The following is a 27,932-nucleotide window of genomic DNA, read 5'->3' on the forward strand; positions in this document are numbered from 1 at the left end:
TTGCGGCGACCCCCCCAGCGGAGGCAATTACCGGGCTGAGCTCTCCCCCCCCTTCCTCCCCCCACACCCCAGCGCTACTCCATCACAAAAATAATCACTATTATTCTATGCGGTCCTTATACCCCTGTCAGACGAGCAAGTTTAGTGACACTTTCAACGAGTGACACTCGCATGTAGTGTCATTCGCATCGTGTCACACGATGAACTTTAGTGACACTCGCTGCTGAACGCACTCGGCAAGAAGTGAGTTTGGGGAACTCACTTCACTTTTCCCGAGGGGCGAAGTGTATAGCCTCGGTAACAGCGTTTCGAAATTAGAATACAACGTCGGCAATAAAAGTGGCGTTTTATTGAACGCAGCTAATTTTTTTTGCCCTCTTGTTCATGTAAACTTATTTGCGTTGCCATTAAATATATATACTGCACATATTCCGACATTCTTGTTTTCAGCTGCAATAATTTTTTAGGCAGCCGCAGCGGTATGGCTATGGCGGCTAGCATGGCGACCGTAGCAACCACATGCAACCATTTCGGTGTGACATTTCTAGGGACCCTAGTGACGGTGCAACACTGCAGTGTTTGCAATCCAAGGAGGTTCTTTGTTACTGCAGTGTGTGTGTGTGTGCATCATGGAGTTCTGCGCAGCGGCTGATACAAGAAGAGAGTGGGCGTCTTGGTCCGAATCCGAGACATACGCCTTGTTAAGGCTATGGGAGGATAGCCTGGGCGACCTCCGGCGCACGAAGCGCAATGCAAAAGTTTACGCAGCCATTGCGGAAAAGCTGCAAGCAGCCGGCTCATGAAAGGCACCAAGGAAGTGAAAAAAAAAAATTTAAAACACGGCCAATAAATATAGGTGAGTTATATGTTTGGGGCGCTCTCGTAAATTGGCATGATTTTCATCGCTTCCGTGCACACTTTGTGTGGTTTTGAGCCAGCTTGTCCGCGTGCTCAATGATGCCATACAATGACGGCCTGTGGGGCAAGTTGGTGCATGACTGAAAAAAATACTGCGGCACAACGGCGACAACGCATGCGCATGCAACACACGCACATACGATGTCCTTTTCTTGTGTTGTCGTCGTTGCGCCTCAGCACTTTCAGTCAGTGATGACACCTAGCACGCTGCAAGTGCAAACTAAAGACTGTTGTCAGTTATTTTCTGTATTCTGCTATGCTCATAGTCACTCTCGGGCATATTCAACATCGATTGCGGCTTTGAATTGATACAGTGTCCAGTGAGAGCTGCAAATACAAGTGCTTCAGGCCTGCTATTTACGCACAACTCATTTAAGGTGGACGTGTGTCAAATTATGCACCTGTATACGCCTTTGTAAATTGCTCGCAGCGTGGAGTTTTCGGACACTCGGTGCTCATGTTTGTCTCATGCAAAGGTTCCTTAATTCCCTTATTTGCCCATTACGTTGCACCATGCCCAGTTCCTCATTTCAGACTTTAATAGTCATTGAAGGACAGGCCATGCATTACCTTGCGACATTTTCATATTTTTGAAACACTTTATTTACAGTAAAAGCCATGAGGTCAAGCAGTGTTGATCACAGCTTATGCATTTGTTTTTGCAGATTTCTCAGTCGTGGGAAGACGACTGGGTCTGGGGGCATCACCTGGCGCTATTACTGGGACCTGCACCGGTTCCTGGGCTCCCTACCAGTTAATGACTGCAGCTTGATGGAGGAATCAAGCTGCAGTGAGAATGAGACCGCTGAGCAGGTGTGTAGTCATGGAGACTGTTTTTGTTTCTAGTAAGTGCACAAAACGGTTTATGAGATTGATTTCACTGAATGCAGCGCATACTTGAAGCGACAGGGTACTGAAATGCAGCACTGAAAAAATCCCATTATGCCGCACTTTGCATTGTCTTGAATTTTTTCAAACTACAGTACCCTGCAACTGCATGTAGAATCATCCCTGCTACTTTAACGCAGAACATATGTATCCTTTCAGATTTTCTCCAGCATGCTGGATGGAAGTGAAAGGGGGTCTGAGGGACCAGACGTGACACAGCCTGGAACTGAAGATGTTGCTGTCACAGCAGTGGTAGCAGACGATGCATGCCCTGAGCCCTTCTCAGGGGCATCATCTGCTACCACTGCTGTGACAGCAACATCTTCAGTTCCAGGCTGTGTCACGTCTGGTCCCTCAGAGGCGGCGAGCTCGCCGAATCCACCTAGGAGGCAGCGGCCAGCTACAACAAAGGGGCTGGCAGCACAAACAGCGATCCTGCAGCAGCTGCTTGAGGAGCAACGGCAGCTACGCTGTGCCACGGAGCAAGAACGAGCGAAAGACAGGATACTCAAGGAACGCCAGCTGGCTGACATTGTGCGCGAGACAAACTGCTATGTGCGTGAGAAAATCTCGAATGCCGGAGCTCTTCCAGAGCACTCAATTTGGAAGGATTGGGAAGATGTGTCCGTACAGGAATTCAGGGCCTTTTCAGGCGTAATAATCAACATGGCACTGAATCCGAAGCCCGAAGTCAAGGAGTACTTCAGCCAGGACCTGCTCAAGAAGATTCCTTTTTCCCCACGTGTTTTCAAACGCAAGCGATTTCTTCAAGCGATTTCAGCCTCGTCCGACTGACCAACTCGCGGCAGCAAGGTGAGGGACATTGTGCACTACACTGATGCAAAATGCATTTTAGCGCCGGGCCCAAAATTTGTGTCGACGAGGGCACCGTAGCCTTCAAAGGGCGAATTTCTTTCAAGTGCTATAACCCACAGAAGCCAACGAAATGGGGCATGCGGGTTTATGCGCTAGCTGATTGCCAAACAGGGTACATTTCTGCAATTGAGCCCTATTACGGCAGCACGACGACTGACAGCCTCTGCCATCCCGAGCTCCCCTTCACAGGCAGGATAGTTCTGCACCTGCTGGAGAAATTGCAGCTGGCTACGCCAGATTTCACACTTCGCCACTTCTTGCTGAAGAATTGCTTCAGACGAGCGTGCTGAAAACAGGCACTGTAATGACAAACAGGAAGAAACTGCTGCCGCAGCTGAAGAAAAAACTGAAGGAAGGCAAAGTACATGGCACTTGCGTGGCGGGACAAACGTCAAGTGACGATGCTTAGTCCAGTGCACAATGCAGCAGTGAAAGAAAAGACGCGGATGAAAGCAGGAGCCAAGAAAGTCACCCTGCAAAAGCCTGTGGTGATCAGTGACTACACTGAGAACATGGGTGCTGTCGACAGGGCTGACCACTATTGTGCCAGCTATTCATTTGCCCGCAAGACCATGAAATGGTGGAGGAAGCTGTTTTTCTGACTCCTGGAAGTCTCGATTGTAAACAGCTTCATTTTGATGAGACTACAGCAGCTCAGACAGGGCCTAAAGGAGCAGCGACACCTCCACTACCGCGGGAACCTCATCGAACAGCTGGTCGGTGATGTGAGGGCCTGCGCTAAAAAACGGGGGCCATCTGCTCGCTTGGATGGCGAGGAAAAGCTAGATGGCAGGCCTCATTTCATCTACAGGCTCGCAGGCCGAAGCAGCAAAGACTGCGCAGTTCGCAGTGACCGCAAAACCAAAGGAGGCAGGAAGGAGACGGTATTTTTCTGCCAAACCTGCAGCCAACATCCAGGCCTGCACCCTGGGGAATGCTTCCAGCGGTACCACACACTGCCAAAATACCGCTGAGTGTCTTAGGCAAGAAGAGAAGCCTAAAAAATAAACATTTGAGCAAGCGTTCTCGCACAGCTGCTTGTTTTCTTCCACGGCACGGAAAACAGGCAAAATAGTTTCGGGACCGGAACAGCCGCGAAGCGAGAAATAGTTAGGGACCGTAAAGGGTGAATCGAAACTTTGTGCTCTCAAAACAGATTATACACAGCACTGCTTACAAAAGGCCATCAAAATCCGACCCCACTTTTGTGAGGACAAACAGTGGCGATTATAAACGTCTGGAAAAGACTGTTTCTGCGGGAAAGTGCCGCCTGCATTCTAATCTGTAATTATTGCCGACATGATTAATTCACCTCCACACATAAAGGAATGCTTCCTTTCTTGTGACACAGCGTGGGATATTCTGCTTCCAGGAGAAGTGGATGACAGTTGCTTGTTTGTACAGCTTCCAGATATTGACAGGACATCCATATGTGATCTCCCAAAGAAGGCTCAAAGAGACTAAAGCAGGCCTAACAAGTTGTAAGCATTGCTGGCAACCAAATGTAACCAAGGGCTTTGGAGATTGCTAACATACTTCTTCGTTAGGCCTTGTGTATTGTTTGTCATGTGTTTACAAAAGGTGTTCAGAGATCTGGACTAGGAAGAGTAGGGGATAACAGTTAATCGAAAATATGTATCTTAGTAATCTGCAATTCGTTGATAACATTGCCACTGACATTGTCTCAGGGTATGACTTTCAGAGTATTACTCAGGACGTAGACAGGCAAAGCAAAATAGTCGTTAAAAGATTAATATGAAGAAATGTGATGTCATGTCCATCATGTTTCAAAGGAAACAACAGTTTATGATAGGTAAGCAAGTGTTGGAAGTTCAAAGAGAATATAACTTAGGCAGGTAGTGACCGCAGTTTCGGACCACTAAAGTGAAATGACTAGGAGATTAAGATTGGAGTGTGGTGCATTTAGCAGGTACTCGCAGATCGTGAACGCCAGGTTACCAGTAGCCCCCCCCCCCCCCCCCTCCGAGGAAAGTGTACAATAGCTGTACCTTACCAGTACTTGTGTTTGAGTCAGAATTACAGAGGTTAATGAAAAGGGCTACACCTGACTTGAGCTCAGCGCAGCGAGCTATGGAAAGGAAAATAATTTTTCTCCCAGTATCAGATTTCACGCGAATGCGAAGTGTTGCTAGCTGGCTCTTCAACCATGAACACCAGCCCAGGAACATCGAAGACACATTTAGCCACAGAGAGTAGACTACATGGGAGAAACCGCTCACAGTTCCATATGCGAATAGAAGTTGGTTAGCCAGTCATTTGTCACACTGCAGTGAGAAGAAATATTTTCGGATACAATAGTTATTTTGTGAGAGAGTCTAGTGGTGTTTCGGAGTTGACATGCCTTTCCTAGGGAAAAGTGTCGTACCTATACCAATGAACAAGGCAGATTTGTTCTCACCGTGTGTACTTTTTAAACCAGGTCCTGCAAAACAGTAGAGTATAATCAAAGCTCCCATTCAGTACTTCCAGTATTTTTTTTGACGACAAGCTTCTTGCCGAGATTACAGACCAGTCCAATCTCTATGCAGTACAGAAGAATGCCAACAAAGCATTATGCCTAACATGCGCTGAACTGGAGCAGTTTCTTGGCACCACAATGTATATGTCCATATGCAGGCTTCCGCGATCACGCGTGTACTGGAACCGCGAGATGCGAGTAGAAAAAGTGGCAAGAGTTATGTCACGTGACAGGTGGCAAGCCACAAAGAACGGCCTTCATTTCAGCAACAACAATCTCCTACAAGCGAATGCTGACAAAGACAAAGACAGCTCTTCAAAATTCGACCACTCATCGACAACCTGCAGCCCAAATTTCAAATCCTTCCAAAGTCACAGGTGCTGGTGGTCGACGAGCAAATTGTGACATTCAAAGGCCGCTCGTCACTCAAGCAATCCGTCCCTAGCAAGCCTCACAAGTGGGGCTACAAGATTTTTTGTACTTTGCGACATCCACGGACTTGTCTATGACTTCTCTGTTTACACAGGGGACATCCACCCTGTTCCTGGATTACCTGACCTTGGAGCAAGCTCTAATATTGTGCTCGAGCTTTAGCGCTCCATCCCATACACGTTTGAAAGAGCATGCAAATAATCTGGAAGCTAACAAATCTAATAATCTAGTTGACCATGTTCGAGACTGCCAATCTTGTTTTCCTTCATTGCCTTACTGTGATATCCTCTACAAACACCCATCCCGATTAACACGTGAGATTATGGTAGCATATCATATGAGGAAAAAAACAAGGTTATGCGTCAGTAAGCCATCTATTTCATTATATGACAGTGAGGTTGCATACCTCGATGCCACGTATAAACATGGGTTTTGTCTGTGTACTAGCTGATAAGTTGGCCACTTTTTCTATAAAATTGTACTGCTTTCCTTTAATAAATTTCAGTTGTGAGTCAGCACTTGTCCTGTGTTTTCTTCTACTTTGTCTGCGTCGTTGCGCTGTTGGCCTTCAATATGTACCACCAACTCGCCCGTTTGGCTATAGTGTTGAACAAGAGCTACTTGCTCTTTTTTGACAACTGGTTCACATCCATAAAACTGCTGGTAAATCTGCATCAGCGCGGTATTCCAGCCATGGGAACTGCGTGCGCAAACAGGATTTCTGGATGCCGACTGCCCAGCGATGCAGAAATGAAGAAGAACGGAAGAGGAAGCCACGTGGAGGCTACCATTGAAGGGGTCGAAGTCAGTCCGAGTAGTGAAGTGGTACAACAGCCGGGGAGCGAATATTGCCAGCACATTCGGGAGTGGCGAGCCTCTAGGAAGCTGCCAGCGGTATACCCGCAAGAAGAAAGAAAGATGCGAAGTTCAGCAGCCAGCCATTGTGAAGACTTACAACACTTTTATGGGTGGAGTTGACCTTCTAGATGGGCTCATAGCGTACTACATGGCCATATCGCCGTACTTTGCCCGTACAAACCTCTTTAAAAACTTCTTTTTTGTTCGCACTATCGCTCAGTGGAACAGATTGCCAGCTACCGTCTTTTCCACGCGTGATGTTGATGATTTTGAAGAACGCTTGTTCCCTCTCATCTGAGTTCTGTTTGGATTCCTACGTCTGGTGTTTTATAATATTTCTTCCTGTTTTTTTCTTTTTGACAATGTTGTTCATACAGCAAACTTTTACTTCTGACTGCCTTCATGTTCATCATACAGGTGTTTTGTAGTGTTTGTCTGTTTTTTTTTTTCGTTTGAAGTTTGCTGTGGTGATCTTTGGCTGTTGTTATATTGCCCACTCTGCTTGGCTCTCGGGCTGCAGTATTTTGTAAATAAATAAATAAAATTCCGAAGTTGAAGAAATTATATGTGCGTTTTTTTTTTTTTTTCATTTTGTTGACATGGCTGTTGTGAGCAGCTGGTTGCTCTACCGCAGGGATTGTGATGCTCTACCAGTCCCAAAGAAACAGCAAGTAGATCTTTTACCGTTTTCTCTAGCCAGCTGCCCCTGCAATCAGAACAAGGACATGGTGAAGAAGAGGGGCCGGCCGTCTCTTCCCGCGGAAGCAGAGCTTGAGAAGAACAAAAGAAGAGGACCAGCAGCTCCAACACCTAATGCTCAAGTCCGTCAAGACAATGTTGGCCACTCGCCTGTGTTAGCACTCCCATAACTTACACGCTGTCATGCCTGGAAACCCCCCCCCCCCCCGATTCCAATTCTGCATGCCGCTAACTTTCTCCTACTAGCGTCCCTTGACAATCCACGATGCTGCGCCTTACGGCAGCGGAGTCCTAAGGAGAAGCATCTTCAAGCAACACGCCTGGACTTGTCGCAAAAGGCCAGACAACGAGGCGCTGATTCCTTCTCCCCTGGACGCCACCGTGCGCGGCAAGATTTGAAGCGGTTGGCCCGCGCTGTCGCTGGTTGGTCCTTTCGGACTGCCGTCGAGTGCTGCCTTTGGATTGGCCAGTTCTGAGGGGCCACCGTTCCCCAGGCTATATAAGCCCCACCGCTGCTGCTTGGGGAGAGAGATGACCGAGAGGCGCCGACGATACGAGACGCGTCGGCAAGGCCCTCCCAACTCTGCAGATCCGCCGAACCTCCTACGTATCAATAATCCAGTTATCTCATTCTTGTATCCTTAAGTCTTAAAATAAACCTGTTTTCTTTATTCGAAAGGAATCCGGCCACTTCTTGCTAACACCTGAAGTGTCGCAGCAACAACAACAACGGTGCAAAATGCCTGGCTGCAATGGCCAACCTGTTTCTTTCTGCACAAAGTGCAAAATTCATCTGTGTATAAAAAAAAAGGTCACATTGTTTCATTTCTATTCACAAGAACTGAGATACAAATGTGCCGAGCTCAAAGAAATGAGTTCTGAAGTGTGCTTGAAAATAAACATTATCTGATCCATTACGACCTGCTGTCGCGTTTTCGCGTCATAGCCGTAACTTCACACAGATTCACACTGCTTCGCTCCGGGCCACTGCTCCGGGCTGCCGCACGGGTTACCCAAGTGGACCCAAAGCGTCGCTATTTGCGGCTCCGAAAGACGACGATCTTCGCAAGTGGGAGTGCAACCTTCACAGGAAGGATAAAACGTTCACCGTTTCTTCGGCGGTATGCGAACATCACTTTGAACCGCACTTAGTTCTGCGCGACTATGTGCACATGATAAATGGCAACAAAGTGCGGATTCTGCGTGGGAAACCGTCACTTGCTCCGGGTGCGGTACCAACATTGCTTCCAAGCTGCCCTACATATCTGTCCACCTCAACACCTCGACAAAGACCGGAAAGGAAGAGGAAAGTTTTCGCAACTACAGAAGTGCCGCGGAAGAGAGCGTGCCATCAAACCAGGAGCCGGTCCTGAAGCGACAAGGATGATGCCGGAGCGCCAGAGCATGAAGATTCGCTTGTAGCAGATCGCAATTCATTCTCTCTAAAATCTCTTCGGACCATGGAAGCTCCATCCAAGGATTGGTGCCGAATTGAGTTGGAGGGGGTCGAGACCGTAATATTTGCATCATCATCTGTCAAAATGGAGAAAAGACTAGAACTATGGCATGAAAAAGCTGTGTGTTTTACAGCATCAGGAGGAGAGTTCACTGCAAAGGTGTACCCTCCAACGCCCCAGCAGTTTATTACCACCGTTAACTGAGTTTCAGCAACCTAGCACACTCAGTATCCAGAGGAAATTGTGAGGCTGGTGTCCTCAGCGCTCTTCTGCCTGCAGATGCTGGTATTCAAGCTAGTTCAAGCAGTAAACAACAGCTTGTTGACAAAGTGCTTGACTCGGGAGATTTGAGTGCAGCAGAAGACCTCCCCAGATCATGCATCCTGTGTTGTTGCAAGCAGTGAAGTCTGGTTGTGAGGCATGTCTCACTCGTCTCTTGATGACAAAAGAGGCTGCAGAATGTTTGAACTTGGCGTCATTCACCCGAATGAGAGATAACGGCGGCCTCCTCTACCCGTCAAGTGTGCTCTATGCATTTGTAGTAAATCTGGAGGAAGCCTTTACTGAATGCTTTAGCCTTTTGGAACTGCACTCTGACCGCGTACTTGATGTTATTGGCCACATTAAGCAAAAACAGAAGATTGAACTTGGATGCCAAGATCATTGTGAGCAAGTTGCAGCTGAAGTAATTGCATTTTATGTTGCAACACGCCTACATTTTTTTCCAAAAAGCCTAAACCAGGCTAGTCTCAAAAGGCATGAAGGTGCAAAGCACCTTAAATTGAGCAGCTGCTAAACATCACTCTGCCCGTTTTGAATAAATCAGACTTCAGCCCCGCTTTTCTCTCCGATTTCTTCAGCAAAGCAGCTGCTTACCATATGTAGAGCGCTGCCCTTACTCTGAAATGCATGGGAAAACTCGATGATCAAGAATTTATCGGGGTAGGCGTAAGTGGGTCTAGGGTGGGAATCAACTCTGGCTAAATTTCCCCGCCATTAACAAACAGCATTGGGAAACGCCCGTCGGAATGTTTCCTGCTTTTCGCGGCACGACTTCGGTAAAAGGACGCAGACGCAAGTTTCGCAAAATGTATTATTAAATGCCTGCTTATATCTGTGGACAGCTTATACTATCGCGCTCAGTATGACTCGCAATACGCATCAGGTTTTGCTAGCTTATGTCAGGAAGCTATGCTAGTTCGTGGCTGTAACAAAGTTCGTAATAGCTGCTGAGCAGTTTACTTGGGTGCCTGGTACTGTGCAGCACAGCGTAATCTTTTGCTATTAAACGCAAACCAAGAGAAAGTGCCCGATAAAGCGTTGCAGGTCATTCTGGTCGCGACTGTACATGTTCGCAACAGTGTAATCAAGTGGCAAATTCGTGTTGATGTAGAAAGGATAATGAACTTTTTTTCTACCCCCAACCGGTGCCATAGCTTATACTTGGTTGAAAACGCGCAACGTGATGTTCGGGCTTGAATGATTTACCGGCATATGCACTACAAGTGTGCAAATAATGAGTCAATGCACGAGGAAAATGGATGTGTTTAGATAACAACTTTGATAACTTTGCAGCCTGCAATTATTGCGTGCGGGAAAGCCCCAGAAACCGTTCGCCGCCGCGCCGGAGCAATAGGAAAAGTTGCAGTGGCGCCATCTCGCGGCACCCATGCGCAAACGGGCCGCCTGCGTGGAGCCGTTCGTGCCACTATAATATATTCTAGTTCACTATAGTTTAGACTATGTTGAGGATGCCATGGTTAAGCACGCAGTTGCCAATACGAAGCAGGCTAACGCAGCTACAGCAGTTTCGGCCAAAGAAATAAACACTTTGTTTGAAGCTTCAAGTGAAAAATTGTTTCATGCCCGGTCCGGGTGTCCACCAAGACAAGCGGGACTGTTACTGCGTCATTTCCCTTCCTAAAAAAATCTCTGCCTCTCCCGTAACCGAGAGTAGAGTAAGCATGAAATGTTTACGGGCCTAATGTCATCTCGGTGGACACCCGAACCGCACCATGCTTCTCCCCTGGGCCCCTGTGCGCCTTTGCTTCGATGCGCGAAGCCCCTAAGAGATCACGTATGACAACGAAGTGTATCGTGGCATTTATGTGCTTTTTGCATGCGTTATTAGAAATCGGAAATTATAATTCCGTGCATTATCAAACGCACAGCGCGACTGATATCTTGATAAACATTGAGAAGGCACTGGCAGCAGTTATTTTTTGTGACTCCTTTGGAGACCAACCGGCGCTTGCATGCCAGTCGCGTAGGAGGGCTTAGAGAGTCTCGTTAAATCTCGTTAAGTCTCGTACGGTGCCCGGATGTTCTCGTTTCAGCGCCCGGATGAGTGGATTTCGGTCTCGGCGTGACGTCACCACACTGCCGACAACGGGAGCTAAAAGCATTTCATGCTTAATATCTACTGCGCCACGATTGGTTCCTTGATTGCTTTGCACTAGTTTTTGAAGAGTTTTCAACGTGATTTTATACATCGAATTATTTTGCGATCACCACGCTGTTCGATATATCGAGGTTCGACTGTATCTCCCAAATGTATTTTGTGCACTGCATATGCGATAAATACTTTCATAAGTACCTCTGTTACTCCGCTTTTATTGAACAGCCACTGCTACTAACCATTAACTCGTCGCTTCCAAGTTTCTCTCACACTCTGAAATTAAACGAAATGTTTCGGTGAGTAGTGATGCCACTTTACTGATGATAAACTGAGAACTGCAAACTAACATAAGAACAACATCAGAAGCAATACACTAGCTGCCAGCAAAACAAAGTGCCGTAATGACTAGGCCAATGCACCTGAGTGTCACGTAAAGTCCCTTTAATGTTGCATAGTGCACAGAGGCCCAAAAACAGGCCGAAAAAGCATAAACACACAATCCACGTAATGATTCAAGGTTGCGTGGCGATACTGCACAGTTCACGAGAACAGTCATTCACATTCACTCTGTACACTCACAAAAAAAAAAAAAGCCATACAGAAAGAAAGATGCCATAGAGGAGGGCTCTGGAATAAATTCGACCTCCTGGGGATCTTTAACGCTAGCAACACCTTGTACGATCTCGTAGGCTAGCTACACGGCAGCTTTCAAACTCAAGGTCGTGGAGCATGCCTTAGAGCATGGAAACCGCACGGTTGCACAGCATTTCAGTGTAGACCCCGTGCGTGTGCGCTACTGGAGGAATCAACAGGACGAACTCAGAGCGACGAAGAATGACCGCCGCGCCTTTCAAGGGCCAAAGCAGGGCAAGTTTCCTCGTGTGGAAGAAGTTTCGAGGTATGTCAAGAGGCTCAGCAATGAAGGATGTGCTGTGTCCCATGAGCTAATACAGAACCATGCGCGGGCCACTGCAAGAGGTCATGGCAGTCCCGCAAGTGAATTTAAAGCAAGTTTTGGTTGGACGACGCGTTTCATGCGATGGAACGGGCTGTGTGTCAGAAGGCGTACAACGTTATGCCAACGGCTGCCGGTGGATTGCGAAGACAAAGTGCGTGAGTTCCACAGCTTTGTAATTCGTATTCGTGAAGAGAAAGTGTTTCTGCTCTTGCAAATCGGGAATGCGGACCAGACGCCTAAAAGCTTCGACAAGCCAAGAAACAGCACTGTTCATACAAAAGGTGCTAAAAGTGTGCAGGTGAAGACAGCGGGCGCTGAGAAGCAGCAGTGTACCGTGATGTTGGCTGCAACAGCGGACGGCAGGAAGCTACCTCCATTCATTATCTTCAAAAGAAAGACTGCCAAAGGGAGCTCTTCCTGCCGGTATCCACGTTCGCGCACGTGAGAAGGGGTGGGTGTCAGCTGATCTGATGTCCGACTGGCCAAAAACAGTCTGGGGACGGCGGCCCGGAGCTCTTCTTCTGCCATCGCTGCTTGTTCTTGACAGCTTCCGTGGCCGTATGGAAAAAAATGTCCGCCGCCGAACGACCGATTTGCGGATGAACCTCGCTGTCATCCCAGGTGGCCTTGCATCACTGCTGCAGCCCCTTGATGTCTCAGTTAATAAACCCTTCGAGGACAACGTGCAGCGGCTCTATACTGAGTGGATGGCCGCGGGGAACCACGACCCGACTCCCGCGGGCAAGATTAGGGGGCCCGCCATCGACATGCTGTGCCAATGGGTCCTAGAAGCAGGGAGCATGATATCCAGTGAGGTGATAATCCACAGCTTCAAAAAGACCGGCATCTCCAACAGCCTTGACGGCACTGAAGACAGCACACTGTGGTCCGACGCCGATGCTGACAAAGTGGCAAGCGACATGAGCGGAAGTGACTCGAATAGCAAGACCGAGTGAGACCATAAGTGGCCAGAGGCATGTGAATAAAAATGTATTTTTAATCACATTCATCACGTACTTGTTTGTACTGTAAAGGTAAGGTTTTAACCGTGATTTTCATCAATGTGACATGAAATTTCGACCTTCTCAAGAATTTATTTCCCGCGTAATGAACCCCACCCCCGACATTTATGTCAATCTATATGGAAAAAAGGTTCGTTCATTACACGAGTAAATATGGTATTCAGTGACATTCCACTGCCTTCAGTCCTCTGCAGCACAATTGTGCTCTCAAATGACCCTGCAACGCTATGCTTTGGGTGGCCCTGCTCCTCAGGGCAAGACGTGCGTGTCACTAAGGACATTATGTTTACACCATGTACAGAGGTTGCATGTGCTAGTTGCTGTGTGTTCTGCCGCAGCGTAAAAGTCGAAGGTTAAGTTAAGACACCTGAGGAGTTTTTTTTCTAAATGAGCCAAATCCACAAACCGAAAGTAACGCAACCCCAACTGTAGTGGCAAGCTAAGCCAGTCAACTTTCCTTTAAAAAACAGATCAGAACAAAATGAGTCAAATCACACCAATTGAGCTAGCCCGCAGATCACATTTCAAATCGAAAACGAGCCAAATCCTTCCACTGCGTGGATTGAAATGAGCCAAATCTGTTCAACCAATAGGAGACTGACCTGGAGACCACGTGATTCAGCCAACATGGCAGCCTCCTTGTAGGCTCGTGCCGGCGGTGCTCGTGCGTGATAGCGCGGACTGTGTGGTCTGTTTCGCGAGCTCCTTTGTTTTTTCAAGACTTCTGCTTTGACGGACTTAGTTCCGCATGAATTGCGACGGGTATGAAGAGGTCGGTGAACGTTCCCTGCCCAGACGACGAAACAAAAGTCGCCCTTCAAGACGTCGAGAAAGCAAGAATTTGCGCTTCCGAAATGTAAGCGCACAAAGAAGACTCTCAAGTGCGCGCTTGTGACAGAAACATCGGTGGAAAGCTTCAAGAAGACGTTTAGTGAACTGTGCAGTGTGAAGCAAAAGGCATTCATATTGATGCAGTGCACATCTTCTGCAGTCAAACGCTGGAGAGGAAAACATGAGGAACATCGTCGAAGCCTCTCCATTTCTTACAAGGTACGGCTTGAAAATGGAAGAGAGGTTCCTGTTTGTCACGATATGTTTTGTGCAGTGCTTGCTGTTAGCCACAGTACAGTTATCCGCTACGTTAAGCACAGGCACGAAAACGGCGGATTGAAGGCAGATGCTCGTGGAGACGAAACAGAAGCTTCAACGCTATGGTCGAAAGCGATCGGCTGTTGTTATGTTCATAAGGCGCCTTCGTGCAAGAGACGCACTACAAGCGACAGAAGACTCTGAAACTGTATCTCCCGGCAGAGCTGAAGAGTATCCGAAATATATGGCGGATTTATAATCAACAGGCTACTGAAGATGTCCGAGTGAAATACAGTTTTTTTCACCGAATTTTCCGCACGAAGTTCAACCTCTCGTTTGGAACACCGAGAACCGATGTTTGCTCTGTGTGCTTAAAAAACGCCTACGACATTAAGACTTTGAAAGATGCTGCACAGAAGCAAAAGGTTCTAACAGATCAAAGGGTGCACAGGCTGAAGTATAGGGCTTTCTATTCCCTGCTACGTGAGAAGCGAGAAGACTTACAGACGTTCTCTTTGGACTGCCAACAAAATCAAGTGATGCCCAAGATTCCAGACCAGCAAGCCTATAACAGCCGCCAGTTGCATCAATACCACCCGTGCGTGGTAGAAAACCAGAGAGATGGATCGATGCCCAAAGATGCTGTCCATTGCTACACATGGAGTGAAGATCAGAGCAGCAAGGGAAGCAACCAAGTTGCCAGTGCAGTACACAATACACTTCGAGGTGCAAATTTGGAAGGAATTAAAGAAGTGCGGCTGGTAGCGGACGGTTGTGCTGGTCAAAACAAAAACTCAACTATGCTTTGCATGATTCTTTGGTGGACTCGGAATGAGGCTCCAGCTTTTGTTTCGTTGGTTTCTGTTGTGTTCCCTGTCACAGGCCACAGTTTATTACCTCCGGATAGAGTATTCGGTCGGATTGAGAAAGATATCAGATGACATGAAGAAATTCTAAATCCAGAAGGCTACAAGCGAATTTTAGCTAACCACGGCATTGTACTAGAAATAGGAAAGCACTGGAACGTCTATGACTGGAAGGCGTACTGTACGGAAGTAGTGAGATCAACGTCCAACCTGCCTTTCAAGATTACTGAAACGAAGGTTTTTTACATTCAGAGAAATGTGACAGGCCGAAGCCCTCAAATTAGAGCCGAACCCCACTACAGGGTTTCGGTGTCTAATTTTGTATCGGTCCTAAAGAGGGGAAAGACCATTGTACAAACACCGAAACAGTGTGAGCTGTATGCACACCACCTCAACGATCTGAAGGTGAGAGACGTGACCAACCTTCTGGTGACTCACTTTGGTGTGTCATGGAAAGAAAACGAAGAACTTGAGTATTTTGAGGCTGCCTTTCGTCGCTGTCAAGAAAAGGAGCCCATGGCAGATTGCGAAGAAGGCTGCTTATGCTGCCAGGAAGACAGGCCTGCTATCCATGTACGAGTGTAAAGCGGGTGACGCATACTTGTAATTTTTTTTTCTGCTGAAGTCACAGCACAAGCATTTTTCCATATTGTTTTGAATGTAACCTGAAACATACTGCAGTAATAATAAAGTTTCGAGAAGAAAGCTGGGTCAAATCTAATGCTTCGCTTCGATATGAGCCAAATCCAATGTTTCCATTGTTGTATAGACCAAACTATGCACGTAAAGTTTTGGCGATTAATGCTGTTCGACTGCTCTATCTGCCCCATAAAACTTGTGAGGTACTAGGTTGAATAGCAGTGCATTCCTTTCAGACAAGAAATTATGGCCTTGTTCTAAGTTTCTGTTTTGACGGATCTGGCTCATTTCGAAAAAAAAACTCTTCACCTGACGACACTACAGCGGTGCTGACAAAGGCCTGATACCTTGACCAGGCTTTCTAATCCAACCAATCCACCTAGAGTGGTGCATTTAGTTCGGAGGCAAAAACTTTGCAAAAAATTGCCTATGGAGGTCGACTGACGGAAAACTGTTTGCGATGCAAGTACATCAAGAAGCCAGCACTACACAGAATACATCGGCTTAAAAAGAAGCCTAGGCTCCCATACAAACAACAAAGTGCCAGGAAGTCCCTTCAATTACTGCGGGAAAGAAGAAAGGTGGAAAACTTCGAAAAAAGTGTTGCAGAGCTTCACGTGATCAATGAATCTATTCCCAGTTGCGGCCACTGCGAAATCGCAGAAGCTCGTAAATCAGCTCAAATATTTGCACAGCATTCATAAGCACGCCGTAGAGGACGTGGCAACGCGAAGCGAAGGCCACAGCAGAAAACCAGAAAACAACTCCCTGGCCACGGCCATATTGTTGATTCCGATGTTGATGCGCTTAAGGCCCAAGGACTTTTGTATAACAGATTTAAAGAAATCACAACTGCATATGAATCGATCATTGCTTCTTTATGCTCATTATGTTTAAAAATGTGCTCCAACACATATTCCAGTGAAGCGGTTACGCTCCGCGCAATTACTAATGCCACTTTCATTTGCGCATCATCATCAGTTTCCAACGCAATTTGGGATTGGTCGGATGTCATTTCTTTGTTGTCGCCGTGGTTGTTGCTGTGGGAACGTCGAGTGCTGGCTCTGTTGAACTTGAGCGTGATTAGTCAGTTTGGTCGCGTTTATTCTGACGATTTTTTTAACCGGGTGCGAGTAAGATGAAACCATGAATGAGCCACCTCCGAAGCTGTGCCGGAGCGTGATCTGGGATTTTTTCGAGCGTGGACCAAAATACGCGAAGTGTTGCACGTGCAAGATGAGCCTCAAGACGCCGACCGGCACTACCACGACTCTGATAAATCACTTAAAGCGTCACCCAGAACCATTCAAGTGGTTTGAAAAGATGAGCGGTGCCCAGAGTGACAAAAAGGCAAGTGAGGTGAAGAAGCGTGAGGCAAGTGTTCCGGTACCTGGACCTTCCAGGGCATTGCTCAGAAGCGACAGCACTCGAGCCAGGTTGCCGACAAAGAAAATGGCACTGTTCCTTGTTGCCGGCCTTCATCCGTACTCGGTTGTAGGAGAGCCAGGGTTTGTGGCAATGATGCAAACTGCTGCTCCCGAGTACCAGCTACCGTTCACGACCACGTTTTCGCGGAGTGTTGTGCCGGAACTATACTCTAAGGAAGTGGAGTGAATAAAAGGCGAACCGCGGCACCATTTCCAGAATGGAGTTCAGTGTTATTCGTTGACAACGAACAGCTGGACATCAAGGGCAGGAGACAGCTATATCTCGCTGACATGCCACATGCTGGACGCCAGCTTCGAACCTCACAATTTCAACCATTCCTGTAAGGATATGTCTCAAAGCCACATGGCCAAAAACTTGAAAAATGCTCTGCTAGAGCTTGCTGCTGAATGGCATCTGCCGCAGGATATTCCGGTTCATATTGTCACTGACAATGGGCGGAATTTTGTTTCCGCGGTGGCGTGGACACCGTGGCATGGACTTCATTGCTTTGCACATGCACTGCAGTTGTGCATCAATGATGCCAAGAAGCAAACGCCCCACTTCGAGGGGCTTTGCACCGAAGTATACGAGCAATTGTCGGACATTACAAGAGAAGTGCTGTAGCAAGAACACATCTCAAGGCCGTGCAAGACAGCATGGGGAATAGAACTTCTGGAGGTCATTCAAGACGTTCCCACACGTTGGAACAGTGAATATGAAATGATGGCATGGCTCCTGAAGCTGCGCCCAGCCATTTCCTTCGACTTGTCGGAGCAAGACATGATTAATGATTGGTCGTCAACCGAGTGGCACCTAATGGCTGCAGTAACATCAGTGCTGAAATGTGTAGAGGAAGCCACTAGGGAGAGCTGCTCAGAGAAGCACCCGACCGTCTCACAAGTTGTGCCACTAACACACTGCACGCAACTCCTGTTGACACAGAAGCAGCACGCTGGTGGCGAAGATGCCATATTGGCGGGAAACCTGCTCCAGAACATGAAGTCCCACTTTGTGGATATAAAAATGCAAATCCCATATATCCTTTGAGCACGGATTCAAGTCAGTGTGGTAATAGTCTTCCTAGTGAGGCACAGTGGCTGAAGAATCAGGTGTGCTCAGCAGCGGAGGAAAGCGTTGCATTGGAAGGAGACATCGATACCAGCATTACTGCGTCTGCACTAATTACCGACAGTGATGTGTGAAGCCTTTTTGGAGCTTTGGCCTCGACCAGCTCTGTGAACGCTGCATCAAGACGGCCATTGCAGGAGGACTACCTGCACTCACCTCTGAGGCCTCGAGCAGAGAACCCCCACCTCTGGTGGAGGACCAGTGGCAAGGAAACCTTTCCACAGTTGGCAAAGGTTGCTCAACCATACACTGGGATACCACCAACACAGGTGCCCCGTGAAAGGCTGTTTTCAGCAACATGCTGCGAGTATCTCAGCCAAAGAGCACGCAGAAGTGCCAATGAATATTCTAGACTATTCTAGGTCCTTGTACTAGTTGTGCTTTTCTTTCGTTCAGTTACCTTGTGAATTATAGAAACTATGAGTTCCAGTGTAAATATTTTTTCCACAGCTGTGTTCGCGTTTGCAAACTATTCGCTTCGCTTCAGAAATATTACTCGAGAATACTCGAACAGAATGACTACCGTGTTTAATCGCATAATGATCGCACTTTTTTTTTTCCAAAAAATTTACGCAAATTTAGGGGTGCAATCATTACGCGGGGGAAATGTTTTACAAAAAATTTTTGAGCACCGAAAACGCAAACAAGTTGCAAGCAGACAACCCTTGACACATGCGCTTGCTACCTGCGGTTACGCCACTAAACGCGGTTATCGCGAACCGAGCTAGTGCCTCCAGATGAGCTGAACATGCTACTGGAGCTCATTCAGCTACACGCTAGTGGCTGGGTACAACAGCAACGTCTCGTGGCGCTCAAGCTACACATTTTACGCCCTTACGCCAAAAAATGTCCGGTCCCTGCAGCATCATTGATGTACTTAGGCGACACTTTCGCAACGCTCGGAGAATCGGATTCCGCGCGCTTACCACAATGGTGCCGCCCGCTAGCACAGCGGAATCAAAAAAAGGAATCATCTGCTCCTCACAAGATCATTTCATAGCAATCACCAGTTGGCTATACCAAGGCGCGACTAGCGGAAGAGATCACAACGGATAAAGCCGGTCAGCAAAGATGTCACGAAAAAGAGTGGGTGCTGGTGGAAAGCACCGAAAGATATAAGGAAGACTGGGCGACAGGCTGGCTCATCTCGATCTCTCGCACGGCTCGATCTAAAGTGCTTCCTTCTGCTTCTGCAGGTGAGCGATTTCAGATATTTTTCGTGATGTCCTTTCCGTGCACCTCTACAGAACTGCTTGTGTTTTTCTGTGCTTGGATTGCCGTGGGTGGACTGTGTACAGAATGGGTGGGAAAGATGGTGCCAAGGAGATAAAGGAACTGTCTAAACAGCTTGAAGCCTTCAAACGGGGCATGCGCACTGAGCTGAGAGAACCTGAAAGACAGTGTAAAATACTGTGCTGATACATGTGATGAAGTGAGCGAAATCAGAAAAGAATTTCAATCCCTGAGGGATGAGACAAAACAGCTACTCAAAGGAAACGGCACCCTGAAGGATCAAAATCAAAAGCTGTCAGAAATGATTGATAAACTTGAGCAGTACCTTGAAATCAAGCGGATTCCAAAAACAGGCGAAACAGATGACGCCTTGAACATGGTTGCAAAAGTAGGTGAAGCCCTTGATGAGGGCATTCCAGAAAGTGACACTTATACATGTCACTGGGTCCCGACACAGAAAGCAGATGTCCACAACATTGTGGTACACTTCGTTCGACGAACGAAGCTCGATGAAGTCCTCGCCAGGGCCAGAAAGAAATGGCTGACATGTAAAGAGCTTGGAGTGGATTCAAAAAACTCTGTGTATGTAAACGAACACCTGACACAAAAAAAAACAAGAAACTGGTCGTGGCTACGCGCAAGGAAAAATCCCAGTTATACTAGCAGTTTGTCTGGGCTTGCAAAGGGTGGGTGTTGGCACGGAAAAACGAGACTTCAGCAATCATCCGGATAGCTTCCTAAAATGACTTGGCAAAGATGACATCCGAGAGTAAATAGGCACGTAGACACTTTTTTCACTGCTTTGAAAATTGTTCATTATGGCAGTACCATCCATCAGCGACTCTTATTATGACATACCTCGCCTCAATGAAGAAATTACAGGTTTAAAAAGCTTCTCAACCATGCATATTAATGCCAGGAGTATAAAGAACAAAGTTGATGAGATAGAGGACCCGATGGCATCAATAAAAATTAAATCTGACATTGCACTTTTCACAGAAATGAGGCAATCTCTAAATGATCCCATGCCTTTTTTTAATGGCTATCGCTCGCAGCGCTAAACCAGAACCAACCAAAGGGGAGCAGGTGTGGCTATGTACATAAGAGAAGGGATATGTTTTGCCGTGAGTGGTGTGCTTCTCGCCACACCGCAGGAAGAGTCCAGCCTCAGGGAGAGGGTACACGTCATACCTGTGTGCAGGCATCGGAGCTGCCCTTGTACTTGGTGCAGCAGTGTACCACACACATATTTTTAATGGTGTGAGGCATGGGACAAGAGGCGAAGGTTATTAGAATCGACGCTGCTTTCCACATGCGTCGGGCCGCTATGATGTTGGCCTCCGGGTTTCGGTACTGCAAGTCACTTAGGATTTGCTCGGGTGTCTCATTCCAGTATGCCCGGGAAATAACACCCTTGAGTGCCGCTGGAGGGGCCGCGATGTACGCGGCTACCGGATATTGCTTTCCATCTAGAGTAATTCGCTGTATTTTGACCCAAGCGAGAGTTGCCTCCGCTACCGTCGCCACTGTAAAGGTGCTGTTAGTTGGATGAACTCGGATGTGCAACTCGCCCATCACGGAACAGCTGAGCGTCGAGTGAAGTGCCTGCAGGATACCTGGAGCTGGGAGCATCTTCGGGAAGAGGCCGCCTCACGGGCAAAAGACGACTCTGATGGTTCCCGCCGGCAATGCGGCGAGTTGTTTACTTCTTCGGACGATCAGGAGCGTCATGCGTAGCAGCTGCAGCATCTCCTTGAACGCGGATTGAGAGTTTCCAGATGCAGCGTCTGGTGGCCTTGCTGGTGCTCGGCTTAGGTTGAACTAAGGCCGATGCGGGGTGTTTTGGGGCCGAATTTGAAACTGGGGTCCAATTTCGGTAAGCATGGAGCACAGTTTTCCACTCACCAGGGTGACAGTCCAACGGGTTAGAGGTCTCTCCATCCACGGGCTCCTCCACGGCTGTTGGGGGAGTGAGGAACGCGGCGCGCCGGCGAGGCTCGCCTCGATGAGGCCAGGCTTAGCGTAGTGGCGTGGCTACCAGAGATGTTTTTGCCCGGTAGTTCACAGAGGTCACTGGGCACATCGAAAAGATGGTAGCGATTAGGGTCCGTGTAACCTCCAGGGTCCATTGAGGGCCTTGGTGGGTTCTAGAAAGGACTTAGCTGGGCACAGGAGCCAGAAATTGGAGGAGTCGGTACTGAACGCGTCCGCTCACTCGGGCCCCCTATTGGCCAAACTCTCCACTGTGGCTCACAACGAATTTGGGCATTTCTCACACCATTAAAAAATCAAGCGTCTGTGGGTAGTGAAAACAGGCATAAATCAAATTGCATCACACATATCGCGCAACAATCTCTGCCCTGCCCACACTGCAGCAGCAAAGTAGTGAGGAGTGAAGGGGTTCAATGGCGCACAAATGGCCCAAATTAGGTGAGCCACATCGCCGAGTGCAATCACATTTTCGAAGTTCCAAAAACTTTTTACAGCTATTACTAAAAACCGGCTACAAATCTCTAAATCCAAATGGGCGCCTGTAGGTAATGGTTACAAGGTTAACTATTAGAATACAGTTCATCATTTCATTAGTTAGCATGATTGATCTATTTTTGAGATCCGTGAACACTGGTACTGTCATGCAGCAAAAAGCTTCTGTTTACCTCAAAAACCCATTTTAAAATATTAGAGACTGGCTTCCCTGAAACACCTGGTATATTTTCATATTAGCGCCTGCTTGCAACAAAAAAGCAGCAACAGCTTGAGGAATTTACTACGTGCTTGATGTCAAGCATTATATGCTGTGCAATCGCGACCATTTTTCACACCAGTCCTAAAACATGCTCAGACTGGCAGACGATAATAGCCCATCACCTGGGGCCCTATATTCACATGTAGTTGGGAAACTATGCACTGCCCACAAAACTGAAACTGTAGATGGATAAACAACTAAGTGAAAGAGGATTACTAGTGCTCAGTACACTACACAACAAACTGCATTTCTTCACTCCTTACTTTCGTTGCACAGAATCTACAGCATGTGGAAAAATGAAACAGAATGGATACATGCGGCACTCAAACGAAAGAATGATAGCAAAGAAAAAACGAAGAAACGTGATGACGGAAGGTTTGGCGCTTAAAACAAGCAAACAAACTAACTGCTGAGAGCATTTGTATAGCTAAAAGCTCTTTCTTTTATTCTAACCATCAGGATGACCTTCGACTTCTTATCTGCTACTCCCTGTAAATGAGGCCCTGACAAAAAGCAATTACCATATTTGTGTGGGTTTGGGACATCCTCCCCGTGAAGAGTCCCCGCAATGCGAACAGAGTTCAGTGCCCTCCAGTATATGGTTTTACGCACAAAAACCAAAAGCTGGGAAAGCCAGGGATGTGGTGTTGAGCAAAATACGACACTTCGGGGAGACTGAAGGCATTTACTACGTGAAGACTGCGCTCAGAACGGCAGTCATGCGGTGTGCAACACGGAGTGGCAGTGAACGATACACACTGTGCCTCTTAACAAACCCAGTCTTGCCTTCACGGGCCCAGCTCGCAGTTTGAACTCCTCAGCGTGCAGCCCCAAACAATTAGCGTAGTCTCCTCGTTAACTGAACATATTTATGCACCATTTGGCTCTGACAGCATAACCAGAAAGGTTATGGAAATCCAGCTCGAACACCTACGACGCAAAAAACCGACTTCCCACACAAGAAGACTGCACTGCGAGTATTCCATTTAAGCACGAGTTCCATTGCAATGGAATAACCGTAACAACCAGGGAACATCGAGGCTGCCTTCTAAAAACCGTACCCGGAAAGCAAATTTGGAAGAATGCACGTACACACGGTCAATCAATGGCCTAAACTTGACAGCGTGCATATATTCACAACAGTAACGCCGCAAAATCGTTTGAGAGCACTCTAACCAGCAATATATCCTCAATTCTTCGACTAATTGTGTCAAGCATCTTTTTGTGCATCAATCTGAACTCGGAAAAGAAAGGCCGATATGCACAACTAGTCGGTAAGTCAAACGCCAACAATTTTTTGTCACAAAGCATGCATAACAAATACCTGTAATCGATGGGAACTCTGAAGAAACCGCTCTGGCCTTGGTATGCAGATGTGTTGCACCATTTCGCACAACGGCGGTCTGACATGCTGCCGGAGTCACTTGCACTTCAAAACAAAGTTTTCGGGCGTTCAACGGTGCCCCGGCCGCCTGCTCATTCACTCGCTGACGATACGTTTGCTTTTCTTTAGCTCCGCCAGCGAATCAAAAGAGTGAAAGGAGGAACGTGACATGTGCACACAACTTTTTAACAGTTTCCTTCCAGTCACTTGAGGCTCGTTTCAGCCAACCTTGAGAAGATACTTTTATGAAGTACTGCACTTCAGTGCTCGCAAATTGCACTGCTTATATACCCCACGTGGAAGCTGTGTTCATCAATAAAAGCCTTAGCTTGAGAGCTAAAATAAGATAATGAAGCGCTGATGATGCCTACAACAACAAAGTGTAGCCACGACCAAAGTGCAGCTGTCAGGCTACTGTCAAAGGCCCCGCGCTGGCGAGGCACACAATATGATCTGAGGGTGCCACGGTGGTAAAGTCGGCTAAACTAAGCAACACAGCTCAGCTTCACCTGCTGAAAAAGCGGTAACACCAAAGCAGGAAGGACGAATCTCACCTTCCGCAGAAAGCGGGACAGGATTCGTCGGTCAGGCCTGGCAGCATGTGTCGCAGGTAAAAAGACACGACAACCAAACACACTCGGCACAATGAAAGGATTCATCGCAGCTACCTCTTACGTACGCTTCACTATTTTTGTTGTCATGACATTAAACAGCAGGAAAGTGTTGGTAATGAAGGCGGCACGAAGAAAACAACAACGCAACCACTTCGCACGCGGTCACCACGATCGCACTAGCGCGGCGCCAAGTGTTTTGTTTGCGTCGTGGTGGCTTGTCTTGTCTTGACGTGATCCTGACCGCAAAGTTTTGTTTCAGTTTCAGTTTCGTATTTAGTTGCGCCAAATCCTCAACAACGTCTATGCTCAAGCGTGTGGCAAGTTCAGGCGCACTTAATGAAGTGTTTTCTGTCCGGGCTGTGAGGCAGAACTGTTTATTGAAGAGACGCAGGGTAAACAGTCGCGCGACAATACCACAGGAAAGTAAAGAGAAAAATTAGAGATCACTGCGGCGACCCGCGTCGGGAGAATGCGAAAGCATTGACACTCCTCAGCACTCATCGCCTCTGTTTGCCTCTCTTTATCATTTTCTTTTTGTTTGTGAATTAATTTAACTATCGATTTAGCGTAATTATCTTCTGCTTTAATTAAAGATCGATTTATTTACTCTGATCATACCTCTTTTATGAATGAATGAATGAATGAATGAATGAATGAATGAATGAATGAATGAATGAATGAATGAATGAATGAATGAACTTTATTCCAGTCATCATGGAGCCTCACAGTCTGGGCACAGCAATTAGGTGTGAGTGCCTCTCAGGCGCTCTGCACCGAAGTCTTGTCCAAAGTCTTGACTAGTTCACTATAGTCTTGACCAAAGCCTTCCCAACAAACCAAAAACCTCTCAGAGACGTCTGGCTAGGCGCCTCTGAGAGGTTTTTGGTTTGCTGGATTGTGGTAAGTAAAGCCCGGCTTTTTTTTAGAAAAGCTCATAAAGGGACTTTAGTGGTAAGCTCTCTCCGACTGACGGATGATGAGTCCTTGCTGATCCGGGTCGTGGCTCCGGATCAGCTTTTCCCATGTGGCAAGGTCTGGGATGCTATGGGATTTAGCCCCAGGAGAATCCTGACAATCCCAAATTACGTGATTTGGCGAAGTCATTCTGTAGCAGCTACAGCAGAGCTCAGGCTCCCCAGTGTCTTCTGTTCGCACTTTTCAGTGCCTATAGGCGCGGCGCGGCGGCAACATCTGTTGACAGTTGACAGCCGTACGTGTTGTGCGGACGAATGTTTAGGTGCTTCTAGGATCACGCGTGGAGACCGGACCGACTGACGACTGCGAGAGTGACGCAACTGCGTAAAATAAATAAGTTCTTTCTTTTAATATTTTTAAAGTAGGGTGTGCTTAGTTTTTAGGCTGTTAGGGGAAGTGCAGGATAAAGAATAAAATTTAGGTCAGCGACGTGTAATCGGCTGGGCATATTCTGGCCGGCAGCTATAGTTTTTCAGTGCTTAATTTTGCGTTAACTTTTTTAGAAAGATAGTTATTCCTTTTCTAAGTGATCGACCGGCATTTGCGGAAGGCAAAGTTTTATTTGATTTGGGCACGTGTTTGTGTTTTTTTTTTGAGCCTGTAGATATATCTCAGCATTTGGTGGTAGCAATAATCGATTGCTGCTAAGATGGTTAAGAAGCTTCCCAAGCAACCATAGATATCCGTCGGACGTACGAGCTAGATCCGAACGTCCTTAGCCGAGATCGGACATCCATCGGACGTACGAACAGAATCCGATTTCGGATATCCGTATTCGTACATCCGCCGGACGTACGGACAGTGTATATCCGCATGAGAGACGAGGTGTACGTCCGAAGGATGTAAGGCCAAGTATTTTCCCAGGCCGTGAGTATGGACGTTTTTATTTCACAGAAAATTCGCGTCTTTCGTGTATGTACACTGTTTTATTTGCATCAGTTGGAGGGTTTGACGCGAAGATGTTTGTAAATTGGTGCGATTCCACTCCTTCCTGCAGTGCAAGAGCCGCCAACGAGCTAAATTTATCTAAGAGGAGAAGCAGGTGTTGCAGAATTTTGCAAGAACTCAATGACTAGTTTTATATTTATAAAACTTCTCCTAATTAGTGGAGTTGTGCGACATGTCCACCGTTTTGCTAGCTAAACTTGCCATTGAAACCACACGCAAGTATTGTATCAAAACCATCATCATAGATGTCAGTTCGCGGTCAGTCCAATCCAATCCATCAGTACGGCTCCGTCAACGTTTTTAGATCCCTTTCTAAAAGGGATCTAAAAACGTTGGGCTCCGTAGCGCTGTTGGTTTGTCGCGTAGTGTTGTCGCGCAAGAGCTTTATAGCTCTTTTATTATAATGTTTGGCTTTGTTCGGTCTGTGGACGAAAGTAGTATGTAACTTAAGCAATTCGAAAGATACGGGAAGCGCCTGAAGCTCTTCTGGAACACTGGAATCCCGTACTGCATCGACCTTGGTTTAAAGAAGGCTTAGTGCACATGTGATTGCCTACGAAGGTATGTATCCAGTACACTTCTTGGAACTTGCTTCTAGGACAATGCAGCATGCTCATATAACATTCGTTCACAGGACAGTGGGAGCAGTAAGCGCGAGGAGATGGCTTCCACAAGTGTGTGCTGTTCTCACACTTTCGGGAGCCTACATCACACAGCTGCGGGAGCCCTCAACTCGCGCGGCTAATTCCCACTCTTCAAAGTTGCGGGACGGAGTATTTTCGCATCTTGTTAATTTTTAAGGCATCGCTAGGTTCACTGTGCCTATATAAAGAGTGACAACGCGCGAAAGGCAGACAATAGGAAGCACGTGTAGTTCGCAACGGAAGCTTTGCGGCTTTCTGTGCACAGTCGCGTACAGTGTTGCGCAGGTTAGTGCCCTAAAGCCCATGAGAATAAATAAAGAACAGATATATTGTCAAATATGGTGTGGAAAAGTGAGAGCTGTTATTGCCTTATTCTTATTGAGGTGTTTGTTTTAATTGGTTCCAATGTTTTTACTTGGGCTGCTGCATTGTGCCATTTGTTTCACGTGACTGATGTTTGCCGCGTTCTTTTTATTTCAGAAATCCTGTGGGTGGAAAGATTACGGGTGTGTGTCCCAAGCTTGCCACATTTGAAGAGTCACATTTAAGAAATTTTCCGAATATAACCCATTGCTCTGCTGATGTATCATCAACCACAATAAAATATGCGTGCTATGCATCAAATTGTTTTTTGGTTTTATTGCATCGCGCGGAGTGAAAAAAGCACGCATGCACCATATATGCGAATATTCGAGAAAGATCCGCCAATGGACGTACTCAACTGGACGTCCGTCGTCGGGCGAACCGTATACCTTTGGCCACCTTTCGGACGGCCGACGGACGTCTACCGGCTGTTTGCGGATGTTCAGCGGACGTACAGAACATCCCAAACAGACCTCTGTCGGCCGTCCGAAGGATATCGATGGTTGCTTGGGTTAAATATAAGGAATGTGAGGCGTCGGTGAATTTAAAAGAAACGCGCTTCGAATCGGTGGAGGAGGCCGAAGGCGCAGATTTTGTGCAAATGCTGCGTATTAGGTGCACGCTTGGACAGGGCTGACCAGGTGAACACCATACTTATGCTACGTATCTAAAAAGAGTTACAGAGAAGCGCGAACTTCAAGAACAGCTTGGTCAGGTGGAGGCAAAAGTGGCTGACACCTCCATTGGAACCACATTGGCGGACGTTCCAGCGCCAGCCACGTGGATGGGGCTTGCACTGGCGTCGACAGCGATAAGAAAGTCAGTCACACAGGTTCAGACAGGAACAGCTATGCACAGGTGGCAGCTAGGAAGTCTAGAGGCAATGGAGA

At 47.2% G+C, this 27,932-nt stretch overlaps 1 protein-coding gene across 4 annotated transcripts in view; it reads right to left on the minus strand.

The window, feature by feature from the left end:
* Positions 1–27,932, minus strand: part of LOC149334468 (endothelin-converting enzyme 1-like) — a 369,834-nt gene that overhangs the window by 330,279 nt on the left and 11,623 nt on the right. For 3 of the 4 annotated variants that reach the window (XR_016284745.1, XR_016284744.1, XM_089555142.1), the window contains exons 1-2: positions 24,053–24,289; positions 21,274–21,441 (exon numbers count right to left, since the gene is read on the minus strand). Coding sequence is in view for 2 of the 4 variants with exons in the window: in XM_089555142.1 (XP_089411268.1) it covers positions 21,274–21,309 (36 nt within the window). In the remaining 2 variants the exon portion in view is untranslated. Of the gene's footprint in view, positions 1–21,273; positions 21,442–24,052; positions 24,290–27,932 lie in introns of those variants that run through there. The other variant, XM_089555143.1, reaches the window with a different exon arrangement.

The sequence above is a fragment of the Amblyomma mixtum genome, chromosome 8 (genome assembly GCF_055824585.1).
Source record: "Amblyomma mixtum isolate Tamu chromosome 8, ASM5582458v1, whole genome shotgun sequence".
Taxonomy (NCBI): Eukaryota; Metazoa; Arthropoda; class Arachnida; order Ixodida; family Ixodidae; genus Amblyomma; species Amblyomma mixtum.